The 14,708-nt window shown below is 39.0% G+C and overlaps 1 protein-coding gene across 4 annotated transcripts in view; it reads right to left on the reverse strand.

The window, feature by feature from the left end:
* LOC126334689 (uncharacterized) overlaps positions 1-13,451 on the reverse strand; it is a 405,460-nt gene extending 392,009 nt beyond the window's left edge. For 3 of the 4 annotated variants that reach the window (XM_049997176.1, XM_049997173.1, XM_049997172.1), the window contains exon 1: positions 12,778-13,385. In XM_049997176.1, coding sequence (XP_049853133.1) covers positions 12,778-12,932 — 155 coding nt within the window. In that variant the 5' untranslated portion in view covers positions 12,933-13,385. Of the gene's footprint in view, positions 1-12,777 lie in introns of all 4 variants that reach the window. The other variant, XM_049997175.1, reaches the window with a different exon arrangement.
* Positions 13,452-14,708: the final 1,257 nt, after the last annotated feature.

Consider the following 14,708-nt stretch of genomic DNA (forward strand, 5'->3'; position numbering starts at 1 on the left):
ACATAAGATATTAACTATTTGGTGGAAATGAATTAAAGTGTAGGTCCCCTAGTAGTGCATATGGAGTTGGACACTGCCCCACAAAATGAAGCAGTAGAAGGCACGTGGGGAAAAAATAAATAAATAAATAAATAATAATAATAATAATAAAGTGTGTGAATCAGCAAGCTGTTACAGTGCACTGTGGCAGTTTTCTTCATTACAACATGGCCTGGAGACATTTACATGACTTCACACAGAGAACAACTGTAAGGAGGACAAAGTGTGATGAGTGTAGCCCAGGAGTTTTGCATTGCTCACAGCACTGTTTCATCACATACAGTGGGAGTCCTCTGAACCACAGGTCCTCTGAACCACAGGACTGCTGCCTGAAAGAGAGAAAATGGGTGACCATGCCCAACTATAGCAGCAGATGACTATTGCATTATGCTACAGGCGAGAGGGACTCACATCAAATAGCAAGTGCAAGTTTAATTACATTTAACAGGACTGCAAGGCATGCAAAATCTAGTTCTGCAGTGGCACTGAGATTGAACAGGGGTGGTCTCTCTGCCTGGCAACTAGTATGTTGCATTCTGCTGACACCCATACATTGGCAGTACCATTCATGATGGTGCTAAGAGGATGGAGATGGGACCAATGAGGGGTGGGACTGTGTGCTCCTTTCGGATGACAGCAGATTCAGTAATGATTTTTGAAGTACCCTCATATGGCTAGGAAGATGTAATGCAAACAGGAACACTGTGGAACATGATCATTTTGGTGGTCTAGGTGTTATAGTGTGGGGAGGCAAAATGTTGCTTGGTTGTACTGATCTTAAATACTTCAACAAATAAAAAGATTCATACAAACATAGCTTTCAGCCATTAAGGCCTTTGTCAGCAGTACACACACACACACACACACACACACACACACACACACACACACACACAAGCACAACCGTGCCTATCGCGCCTCAGCATCTCCGCTATCTGGTGAGTAGCAACTTTCCTTCTCTCGTATTGTTACATTCTATCCTGGGTTTTCCATTGTTTGATATCTGAACAAATTACACACACCAGTCATCATTACTGTGAAGAAGTACTCCTTCCCCATGTCCAACATTTCAGGAGTGCATTTGGCACTGACTTAATTTTTATGGATGAAAGTGCATGAGCACATCTAACAGCACAAGTGGAGCAGCTCTTGGAATGAGAGGATAGTCAGCAAATGGACCGAGCTGCCCATTTCTTGACTTGAATCCTATGGAGCACATGGAAGATGCAGTGGAGAGACATACTGCAGCACGCTCACATGCATCAAAGATTATTCAGCAGTTGTCAACTGGACTGGTGGATGAATGGAATGTCCTACCACAAGAACTCCTTACCAACCTTGTGGTCAGCACGGGAGCACATTGCAGAGCATGCATTGCTGCCCATAATGGTCATCCACCCTATTAAAAACCAAGTTTTGCCTTTTTAATGTCCATGAAAAATATTGTCACTTCTGTTCATTTCATTGCATATTTCTTTCAGTTACCTTCTGTACTACATTCTAGCAATTCTTTCTATGTATGGTTCAAGTTCCATCAAGCCATGCAACTTGGCAGTGACACATAATGATAGTTATTTTTGTCCTGTCATTTTTCACACCAGTGAACCTAATACAACAAGATAGAAAAGTTCGATAGGCCACAACCCGGCTCTTCAAGATAATACAGTTTGTGTGGTAGTTTTCTGTGCACCATGCTGAACTAAGTGTATTAATTGGTTTCACCACATTTCAATTCCAGTTAAGCTTTTTAGGCAGCTGGAACAAATAATTTCATGTAGTGTACAAACAGTAAAATTTACTTCCATTACCAGCAGGCAAATAGCTTTCTCTGAAGAGAATATGTTACAAAAGTTAACAATTTCAGCTGTAAATAATGAATTGGTATTAAATAGTAAGCCATTCTTTCAAAGATTATTGAAAAGACAAAACAGAGTGAAGTGGATAAGTAATTAGAAGTGATTTTCTTATCTCAGTTCTGATAGGTGGATGCCACTATTGCATATTTCAGTGTGTCAGGGAACATGCCTTGAGTCATTTACTAATTACAAACATAGCTTATCAGTGCTCCAATCATGACAGCAGATGATTCAAGCAATTTCCAAAAAACACAAAAAAGGATATTAAATAGTGATTACAGCAATCTTCTGAGCATTTGTATTTTTGAAACTAATCCCATTGATGGTGGAAGCTGTGTATACCACAGTAAATCTAATGCCTCTGTAAATAGTAGTTTATATTCACAACCAAGTAAGAAAGTAATCACTGAAAATACTGGTGAATGATCACCGTGTGCCACCATTTCTGACAGAGATATTACCTGGTGACAGTATTTCATTCACTTGTTTTATTTGTGTCTTGTTTAATAATTCTCCACACTGTGTTTTACTTATCCTTAGTTTTTAAATTATTTTTTGTGTATAGTAGTGTTTCACTTTTCTGATAATACAATACTGATGTGAATTGAATTTCAACTGTTGACTACAAGCTGTCCTCTGGACTAGGTACAGCTCTATCATCCTGACCCAAGATGCTTTAAACCCATGTGTTACCCATCCCCTGCCCTGCTTTCATTTAATCTTACATTTGTTTGCTCTAAGAGAAATCAAGATTTAAAGTTCTGTAGGGATATGCTTAAAAATTTGAATTAAATTAATTCTTCTGCAGTGTTTGTTTTGTGTATCTGTTCCCACTTCCCTTACCATGACTTCTGTGTGAGGTTAAGACTGTCATTGATTATAATTCTGCTTTGATTATCTATGATTAATGATTTGTTTGTTTTACTGTAACATCTGACAACCATAGCACAATACAAACTTAACTTAATAAATAAGGTTGGGTCTAAAACCAAGGGTGCTTCACATGACTTTAAATTCTTTTTGGGAATCAGTCAGAAAATCAATATCAGTCTCCATAAACAATGAGTCTTCAGTTATATATCCCTCTAACTCCTTGAGTTACTTAGTACAGTTTCTATTGGTGGAATCTACCTCTCAGGAGCTAAAAGCTTGTTTTCTCCAGATCAGTTGTGAAACAGCACTGAAGGAGCCGGTCAGTACAATAACCTACAGTGCTTAACGTCTCAGGTTTAAAAGTCAGTTTCATAAAGTTCTTTTCTCTCTCTCTCTCTCTCTCACACACACACACACACACACACACACACACACACACACACCACAATCTAAGCAAGTCACAGCCCACACACACCACAATCTAAGCAAGTCACAGCCCTACAAATCTGGCACTCCAGCAATGTGTTGCAATTGTGATGATCTTCCATCAGAAACCAGTGTTCATCTACCATAAATAATATCTTCCAGTATCACAAAAAATTAGGAGCTGCAGCCAAGCAGTGTTCGCCTCTCTCTGACAGGGAAAATGCTGCCAGAAATTAATAGTGACAGCAGCTGACTCCAGGGCAACCGCCATTACCAGTTTATAACAAGCCACTCTCCATTGATATGGGAGTTGATGTCTCAGTTTACCCTTCTTTTCATCTTTCAAGATGAAATGCCTATTGCAGTCACCTGTACACTGTTCAAGGATCTTCCATCAAGGCCTACAGACATATCACTTTGCATCTCAACTCCAATCTTCAATTTGGATTCAAATGTAGATTCTATTTCACTGACATGCTCTGACTGACCGATGGAGCAGACTTATTATTGTATGGCCGCCTTCTAGATAACTGCCATTGATGCATGCTTGACTTTACCACACAGTTGTCTATCATGGACACTGACACCGTGGTAACCAAGCTGGTATCAAAGTTATCAATTGTGATTCACCACACAATGACCTGCTTCACCTGTTACCTGAAGTTGCTCATCCATTGCCTCTCCAGTAATGGCAAAACACTCATCGGTGCACCAAACTGACATCCAAGCAGGCCGACCAGTTTTCATAATACCTCATTAGCTACCACCAGACAAATTCAAGAAACAAACCACAAGGTATCTGTCACCCATTAGATAGTAGCTGGTCATCACAACTTCACATTGAACCTAATGTGAGAAATGTGTGCTGCCCTTGAGATGGTTTCCATTAGCTTAGTGCCAGAACAATGTCTGACAGCTACCTTCTGTCACATATTGAAGAATTCTTTATGCACATTCATGGAAAGACAGCTTTCTTCAACAAAGACCTCAGCTATGCTTTTCATCATATATGAACTGTACCAGAAGGCATAACCAAAACCACTATTTGTATTTATTTTGACTATATACATTTGTGATCATGCTTTTTGAACTGTGCATTGTCACCAACTTTCCAGTACTTCATGGGCAAGACAACTAGAGACTTACACAGTTATGTCCAACTTGATGAACAGTTGTAATGTTGTCCACATTGCAGTAACACAGCTCAATGATTAACCCACTAAAATATGTAATCAAAGTAAAATTCTTCATGTACCTTGTCAATGCAAAAGAAATCGTGTCACTTCAAGACTGACTGGAAGCTATTTAGCAATTTGCACAGCACACAACAATACACAAATTTTGTTGTTTCTGGAGCTGTTTAGTGTACAATCAATCTTTGCTGGTACTCCAAGTTTCTAAAAGATTCACAAAAGCCTCAAGACATAGAGCAACAGGCTGATTAAAATGAAAGCATCCTTTGCCAGAATAAAAGTTGCTATTTCAGACATAGCATTATTAGCTCATACTCTGACACAGCTCTCATATATACGGTGGATGTATCAAACTACCAATGGAGCTAAATTACAACAATTTGTAAAACTTGACTGGCAACATGACTATCACAAGCAAATTGGTCCACATACGACTGTGAACTGCATGTGACTTGTGTCTCAATCAAAAACTTTAGGTACATATTTGAAAGTAGTCACTTCATCCTTATCAAAGAGCATAGTCAACTCGCTTTTACTATGTGCCAGAAGCCAGACAAGGCATCATTGCACCTGGTGCAGCATTTAGATTTCATTCAAAAGTTCAGTACAGATATTCCACATGTTGATGGTCATCAGACTGGACCTGCAGACTGCCATCTCGCATTGACGCCCTCATGGATGAACTTGATTTCATGGCACTTGCTGATGCTCAGAATGGAGACAAGTTGAATACATTTCTCATAGCATCATCAGGCTTATAGCTCTGGCATATTAAAATACTATGCTTGAAGTAGCATTAAACAGCAATGTATCAATGTCATAAGTGCAATCAGTCGTACCTCCACATTTCTGCCAGCCAGTAATTTTCTCTCTCTTTGCAGCCTGCCTCATCCAGGAGTAAAAGCTAGTAAATGACTAGTGAAAAAGGCAATTCTTTGGCCAAATACCAAGCAGGATTGCACATCATTTGTCCGCCAGGGTATTGTTGCAGTTGCAATAAAATAACTCGACACATTCTGGCTTTGCTCAGTACTTTCACCCCAGCAAGTCAACAACTTAAACATGTCCATAGTGACACGGTGGGACTTTTAATGCTGTCTGAAGGAACCCATACTGCCTAACAGTGATAAACTGTTTTTATCATCGGTATGAAACATTTTTTTGTGTACCCATACGCAACTCTATTGATGAGGGCAAGTAGTTCAAGTCATGTCTCTGTGAAATACTTCGACTTTTGCCTTGTATCGATCAAAGTGGAATCTATGCCTATCAGCCCACTGCTGATGGTGATGTGGAACAGCTCCTTTGACAATTAAAGATCTCACTTAGACTCCATGCCACAGAACATTTGACTCATAGTGTTCTTATTGTCTTATTAAATTTCCAGATTGCTTTTAAAAATTACCCGGAAGTGACAACAAGTGGAGGAGGAGATTAGTGTTTAATGTCCCATCAACAACATGGTCATTAGAGACAGAGCACAAGCTCAGATTAGGGGAGGATGGAGAAGGAAATCAGCCATGCACTTTCACAGCAACCATCCCGGCATTTGCCTGAAGCGAATTAGGGAAATCATGGAAAACTTAAATCAGGATGGTCCGACGCAAAAGTGGCATCAGCTGAATTAGTGTATGGGTAAGCAATGCCACTAACTAAAACATTCTTCTCCAACATATCAAAGAATGTCACTGAAGAAAAAGATTTAGCTGAATACCTACAATTGAAGACCCACCCTGCTGTTTCAACGAAGCACCCTATCCAACAACCATTCTTTTTTTACATCTTGCATTCCTGCAAACACATTTTCATCTGACATGATGCCATTTGAAAACATCTACAACTACTGTATGATGGCCCCTATACACACTGGCATGCCACGACAGAATATTCGATCAATGGCACTTCCATCACAATATCAATTGACATACTTAAGCCAGCATTTACATCAGTAAGGCAAACACGAGTTCAGAGACGGCATCTAACACTGAACACTACCAATTACGATTCCAAGATGACACTCGATTTTCCCAGCTTTCTACTACCATTGCCTGTGTGTTTGAGTAAACCTTCAGTCATTACTCTTTCTAGTCATCGTGTATGCTTCAACTCCAAATATCACTCTCACTGGTATGGAGAGTGGTGTGTACTGCAAATTGTCTGCTGTATTATATGTACCATGTAGATTCTTTGATCATAGATGTTGTCTCTGGACATAGAACAAAAGAATGACAGATGGATATTCTTTGCAGTTTGATTGTTACACAATTTAATTCATTGTATGATTGTGTTGAATAAACAGTATTTTCAATGATAAACCCAAACACATATAAATCCCAAACATTCAGAAATTAATCTACGAAGTAGAAGGACTTGTCAAGCATAAATTATTTCCATTTGTTTTTAAAACTCTCACTCCATGATAGCACTGTTACTGCAAAGGGACTTGGCTGAATATTTTTACGAATACATACTTTGCTCCTTCCTGTGGAAGAGTAACGTTGGTAGAGCTTTTTTTTTTTTTTTTTTGTTCCTACTGTTATATTTATGACTACTGTTATTTTTCTAAAATTTCAACTAGTTGGTCATAATTAACTTCGTAAGAGTGTACATTTATTGTGAGGATGTTGTTTGTACTCCTAGTTTCTTTTAGGTAGTTGTGTATATGACTTCAATGATGGAAACCAAGTATCCTTACATGTTTTTGTGCAATGAGTATTTTGTGCCTGTGTACAGAAAGGTCTGAGGACATTATTCCTTAAAACATTAGCAAAATCAGTAACTTTCTGATACCTTCACCACGATAATCAACAAACACACTTAGAAAAAAATATTCCTTATCTCAGGCACTCTGAAAGGTCTGCAAGAGTTGAGTTCCAGTTTTGATCAGTATGCACAACCTACAATTTGGTACATTCAGTGTTAAATATTTCCTTTCAACCAAGCACTATTGTTATTCATGATGATATATCCCACTTCGTACAGAATTGGATCAACCTTGTTTTTTCTAAGTTAAGTGATAGCATTTACTGAGAAACAAACAATAATTTTTCTGAATACTTTGTTCCTTGCTCCTTCTATTGGGCTTAAATACAGGAATTGCTTTATTAGCAAAGTACACTATTTGTGCAGTACCAGATAAAGATGGAAGGCTATTTATATACAGTACTGACATAATTGGTCCCAAAATTGAAACCATTGGGACATCAGCAATAACTTGTCCCCATTCACCCATTGTGAAAACTTCATGAACTATCTGTTGTGATCCTTTACTTCCTATTAGCTAAATATGATGTGAACTCCTTTTGTTTTACAAATTGTTAAAGATACCAAAACAAAGTTTGTGGTAAATGACAGACCAAGTAAACAGTCAAAAAAATGCTAGATGCAAAAAATGCTACACTGCAAAAGCCAATTCCAGCCACCTTGCCTTTCAATTTAAGGATATTTCTTGAACTATTTTGCCAAAACACTGACATTAAGAAGTGCTGCACTAGTGCTTATCAGAATGTTGTTCCACCTTTGGAAATGCTATAACAGTGATTCTTTATGGCATGCATTCTACAAATCCTGATGTAATAAGAAAAGTGAATCATCTGACCATGCAACATGTAAGTGTCAACTGCCACACAGCACGAAGTTCAACAATGTGCACTGAATAGCATGTTCCAAAATGCTTGTGCCTATACCAGCAATGAACTCTAATCATCAGATCTGCCACTGATCATTGCCTATCCCAATTTACTGTGTGGGTAAGCCACTGGCCATTATGTTATGTGATGAGGTGTGACATCCAACAACATGTCACCTACTTGCAGTTTCACCACTCTTCAATCACTTTCCATGGAAGCTAATGGCAGTGGAAAGTGGACAGTTGATCAGCTTCGCCATTACTGAGATGCCAATTCCCAGGTACCTGGCCATAACAATCTGTCCTTTGTCAAAGTTGTTTATGTCGTATTTCCTCATTTGCACTCCAAATCATCACTACAACAATTCCCCATTTGTCTTTGCTGTGCTTGTATACTTCCCTTTTTTCTACATTACATGCCTCAAACACTACCAGGTGCCATTCAGTGTTGCAGTGGGCAGTGGTCATAATGTTCTGGCTCACCAGTGTATTTCTGCTAAGAGTGCACTCCCAAAATTTCAGTTCTAGGTGGTTTTCAGAGTAAGCATTTAGTACTGTTTTGCAGGATGTCTTATCACACTTTCCACTTGCAAATCTGTACATTTCTGAACTGACCGTTGGATGATTAAATTCTCCTCCACTGATGATAGTACAACTGCATAACACAGACAGTATTATGGAAAGGATAGATTGCTATGCTCTCAGCAGCCAGAGACAGTGGTCACATGTGTGTGATTTGTGTTTGCATGAATGCGTACGCATGTGTGTGTGTGTGTGTGTGTGTGTGTGTGTGTGTGTGTGTGTGTGTGTAATTTGGAAGAAGGCCTTTTTGACCCAAAGCTTACTTGTTCGGCACTCTTTGAGTTGTGCCTATCTGTGACTTAACACTTCCACTATATGGTAAGTAGCAGAGTATCCTTTTTATAATATTGCCATCATTCCATTCTGGACCTTTTATTGTCTGATTACAGAACATACGTATTTAGTGAGCAGATGTTTCTCTAAAGTTTGCTGTTCGATCTGGGATGAGTCTGGGGGTCAATAGCAGGACCTAATTACAAGTTGATGCCCACCCTGATACTGAGTCTTTAGTCTTGATCAAACAATCTCAAAGGCAGCCTCAATTTATATCTTTGTAGATATGAGTTACTTTCACACTGCAACTAATACACCATACCATTTCCCATTAGCCTCTCTTTTCAATATAAACTCAGATTTACCTAAAAATAATTACTGCTCTCAATTTCCAGTTTTTGAAACCTTTCTGTAACTAGTCCTATGGTAGCTTCATTTCTTTTTAGGAGTAAATCAAATTTGGGCACTTTGATGTGAATGCTTCAGAAGATGATGACAAAGATTTTAATAGCCTCATTGTAAGAGTCACCTAATCTAAGACACTCTTGTGTCCACCCCACACAAAGCTAACTTGGTAAAAACATCTTATGAGTAGTGCACCCATGAGCCATTTAGGAGGGATTATACATTTCTTAACCCTGTAGCACTAGTGAACGAAGTAGCAGGCTAGAATGATGCAGAAACTTCAGTCTCCAATTCAGGCTCTCCACTGGTCTCCGAACCAGTGGGCCATGATCAGTTCTGAGGAAATGGTGCGGATTGTGCAATTCCATGAAATTCCATGAGCAAGGCCGGTCTTCTCACACTTCTCGGCCAGTAACTGTAATTATCAAAGTATAACTCAAAGTCGAGACGATAAACAATGTTCATTCATGTGTGTGCCACAATCTGCAGCTGATAGCACCCTGTTCACCCAATGGCAACCAGATCAGCCTCTTAACAATGAGTGAGTCATTTAGGCATACACACAGATTGCACAAGGTGATCCTTCCTAAACCTGAAACGACTTCCCAAATGACTACCATTACTTGCCATAAGTTCAAACTGCTGACTATTAAAAGACTTCAATCCTTTCCTATTTGCTTCACCCTGACACTGAACACAGCAAGCATCGCATCTACATGTACGTCTACACTCCACAAGCCAATAGACAATGTGTGTCAAAGGGTACTTCTGATGCCACTATCTGAACCCCCACCTACTTCCAATCGCGAGTGGTGCATGGGCAAATGTTTGTTGGTAAATCTCTGAATTTGCTCTGTTTTCTTGAATTTTCTCACTGTGGTAATTTTTGTGAGACATATGTGGTAGGAAGTAACATGCTGTCCAACTCTTCCCATAGTGTACTCCCTTGGAATTGCAACAGCAAGCCTCTCCGTGATGCATGCCATTTCTCTTGTAGCATCTGAAACCAGAGATTATTGAGCATCTCCATACCCTTCTCATGCCAACTAGATGATCCTGCGACAAAACATGTCATTCTCCATTGGATCTTGTCTGCCTCTTCTACTAATTCAACCTGGTATGGGTCCCATATTGATGATCAATACTCAAGAATTGGTTGAACGTGTATTTTGTAAGTGTTTTCTTTCATGGATGAATTATATTCCCTTAAAATTCTTCCTATTAATTTCAGTCTAGCACTTGCTTCTTCTACCATTTATTTATGTGGTCATTTCACTTAACATCACTGCTAGGTATCTCTGCAGCAATTACTGCTTCAGTAATTTGTCACCAACGGCATAAATATGCAGCAGTGCATATCTTCCCCTATGTATGTGCAATAAGTTATATTTATTTACATGCTGGATCACATGCCAGTCCCTTGATCATTCATCACTCAGTTCAATAATCTCTTGACGTTGCCACTTTCTTACGGGCAATCACGTCTCTGCAAACATCATGGAGCTAATGACATTATCCACTACATAATTTATAAATATGTAATTTGCATCACACTGGCTGAGTTTTAGTGCTTCAAACTTGATAGTAAGGGGCATGAGTTTAGTTACTCGGGTTTCCACTGATCTCTGCCTCCCTCATTCAGAACCCAAGACCTACCACTAACTGCCCATTCACAGTCAAGCCAGCATCTAATGATATGACCTTTAGTTCCTTGACAGGAGACAATACCCGTGGAAATGATTATTGCTTGAGGTAAATCAGTTTTTTTATTTAATTTAAACATGTATCACTAGTAAAGTGAATAATTTCAAAGAGAAAATTGTTCATTTTCATTAAATCTAAGCTACTTCACAGGCTGAGTTAGACTCCACAGTCAAAAGCAGTTGGAAAAAAAAAAAAAGGATGGCTTGAATAAAAAATTAGAAGGGCACAAAATGCTGTCTCTCAAAATGACATCCATCTCGCACGAAAACTTTCTGGGGCCCATAGTTTGCCCTGTAAAGGATAAAAATAGCAAACTTCTGATCACAAAAGATGAACAAGCTGTCAGATGTGCTGGTACTTACACCAGCCCAATCACTTAAAACCTACAACTTGAAAAATGAGCCAAAAAGACAAGAGTTAATGGTAAGAATAGGTTATATCAGAGAAGCAGAAATATTCACAGCAATCAGAACACTTACAAACAATAAAGCAGCTGGTTTGGAGGTGATGTCAGCTGAAATGTGCAGTACGTGTTGGCAAACAAGGCAAAATTTTTAAGATCAGCCATTTTGACCACAATTCAAATGATGAAGTGCTGACAAGAAGTGTTCTATGCAGCGTGCATAAAGTCACTGCTGAAAGAAGACATGCTTGTAGAGAATGTTCTACTCCTGAAAGGTGGAAGAATTGCCAAATCAGTACTGTTGTGGAACACAATGGATGGATACAGAAGTAAAAGACCGTATAATGTCTGGAAATGAACTTTTGCAGAGGATCTTCAATGCATGGACATGGACTGGGAAGAAGCTGAAAACCTGGCAGATGACCATGTTCACTGGACGAAACTTGTTGCCAACATTGGAGGAACTAACAGAGACTGTGCTACTTACCAATCATTAAATGAACTGCATATAATCAGACACAATAATAATCCATTTTAAATGTAGCATTATAACCCTACACCAATTTTATTCAAATTATGCAATTAACTTAATACATGCAACATCAAGTTAATAAAATGATGTTCATGAATGAAAATTTGTTATGCTCTTACAGATGTTAATTGTATTTGCTTTTAGAACACACTGAGGATTAAAGATACTTGGATGACAACCATTAGTATTGAACTTTTCATTCTCTTATGACAAATGATGTGTTCTTTATTGTAGCATACATACTACTGGATTATGAAACAGATATGTGAGCCTAAATCACACTTTGGATTACCACCTAACCCCCATCATTCTGTGGCTTCTGAGCTGTTTATCCATACCTGTTCAGTAGAACGTTAGAATGGTTCTCAATCTTCGAAGTAAATAAACACAATGATCACTGTTTACTTCAGAAGATCAAACTGGCTTATCCTGTATAGATGATAGAAAGCTGGATGATGCCAAGGAGACGAAGCAGAATGTTGCACTTATTTAATAAAGAAATGTCGTTCGCTGCGGTTGTTTTCAAATTATGGAACATATTATTGGGATACAATGGGAGGGCGAGAAAAGATTTGGTAAGTACGTGCAGAAGGCATTAAAATGGCTTCACATCAAGCATACTCCCTGTTGACTGATGAAACACTGTCACCGTTAAATACGTTTGTTAAGCACCATCGATGTAAGCAACAGAATCGGTCTCAAGAAACAGAATAACATTTAATGTGTTGATCAATGAACTGAGAACCATTCCTTCGTACTAGCAAAAGCTACATCACACACTCGGCGGGAAAAAACCGTTGCCAAATTTCAAGTGTCCAAGCTTTGCTATCTATTAAGAAATTTAATAATAAACAACCACGTACCCTATGACAAATGCGAGAAGCTGTCTCCTTCCAACCTCGTAACGGGTAGCAAGTCGAATGCTGCTCACAGAAACCAGTCGTTTCAGTTCGAAAAATTTGCGATCTGGATCACCAAGCTCGAATCCCTTCTCCATTGTGTTGTCTTGAGCTCTCATTTATTACTGTGGGCAGGTTTTACACCATTCGACACCCCGCACGCACACAGCAGTAATAGTACACATAAATGCAAAATTATCGTGTTTTATTATTCTCATTCTTGGGGCACCATTCCGTTTCAGTAACTGTGTAAGCGAAACTAGGACTCGAAACGTAAGTCTTATCCCCCATTCGAAGTACTTATGTAATTTGAACGCCTTACGTCGCTCTGTTCCGTGTTTGTTTACGATCTTAAATCATTGACCTTAATGAATAGTTGTACCACTCATGCACCAAATTCATTTACTTTCCGTCAGTTTTTAGTTGTCATTCATGAAGTGAAGACCACTTATTGGACTATTTTCATTGACATTAAATTGTTTGTGTTCGGCAATTGGGGTGTAAACATATTACAACAATACAAACACGCAACATGATAGTCCCAGTCAGCTGACACCATGGATAATCTCTTTGGCTGGCTGGCAGTGTTCAGACACTACACGTACAGTAGGCTGTGCAAGTAAACGCTAATTCACACTGGCCGTCACTTTGCATCAGGGCTGCGACGTCAAAACATATTGCACAATCCACATCAAATGGCAGCACTCACATCGGCTGTCACGGCCGTCACGTTACGTCAAGCCAGTCCACAAGCGACGATTTTATTGTAAACCCAACTCAAATATCAGTGTGTTTAAATGAATAAAGGTCGATTCACACTTAACGGAACGTCTCCGTCACATCATGTAACGTCAATTGCCACAAGATCACCCGAGCATTCGCACTACCCGGAACGTCAACGTAACGTTCTGTGACGTCACAGAAGGTCTCACTAATTTGGCTTTGTTTATTTACAGTTTGTGTGACGACTGACGAAGGAACTACCGGAAGCGCGAAGATGCCTAAATTCAATTTAAGAAGTTTGGCAGTGATTGCGATAACACTTGACGAAGAAGAAGAAATACAGCGGAGGAGGATGTGGGTTAGAAATATGTTGAAACGCAGAGACAACGACGGAGAGTTCCATACACTATACACGAAGCTGGAAGACGAGGAAGAGTCCTTCTTCAAGTATTTTAGAATGTCGAAACAGCAGTCTTTTTCTTGCCAAATAGGATCCAGTCCATCATTACAAAAAACTCCTCGACGTTCAGACAATCAATATCACCACGGTAGAAGGTGATGGTGTGTTTAAGGTAAAATCAGTTGGACATTTCCCTGAATGTGTTTTTGCTGTCACTTCTGTTACACACAGTTTGTTGTAAACTACTTGTATTAAACATATTTTTAAATTTTGTCACCACATAGACTGAAGTTATGTACCGTTTTAGTTAATACTGTTCGACATGTGAAACTGTGAGCAAAATACAAGTAACTGCGTATGTTTCTTTTTTTTCTCCATTCTGTGTATTAATACAGTTTTAGTTCTTAAGAAGTACTTTGCGAAAAATAAGTGGTGTACAATGCCTCTTGTTGTCAGTTTATACAGTTTTGCCATTTGAACCAATATGGGATAGTTTCATGGGTAAGTCCCACACTATACTTGATGTAACACTTGTTAACTCTGTGAAGGGCACTGTTACACTCGCTGAAGCTCCACCATCTGTCGTAGAAATTTGTCTGAGTTTGTAAGCGAATGCTTTGGTTGGCTAAATGTAAAGAAGCAGGTAATTCTTCATACTTGTTATAAAAAGTTTTGCTATTGAAACAACTTTCTAGCTATAGACCTTTCCATTGTGTATATACAGGGTGTTACAAAAAAGGTACGGCCAAACTTTCAGGAAACATTCCTCACA

Source organism: Schistocerca gregaria, chromosome 2 (assembly GCF_023897955.1).
Source record: "Schistocerca gregaria isolate iqSchGreg1 chromosome 2, iqSchGreg1.2, whole genome shotgun sequence".
Taxonomy (NCBI): domain Eukaryota; kingdom Metazoa; phylum Arthropoda; class Insecta; order Orthoptera; family Acrididae; genus Schistocerca; species Schistocerca gregaria.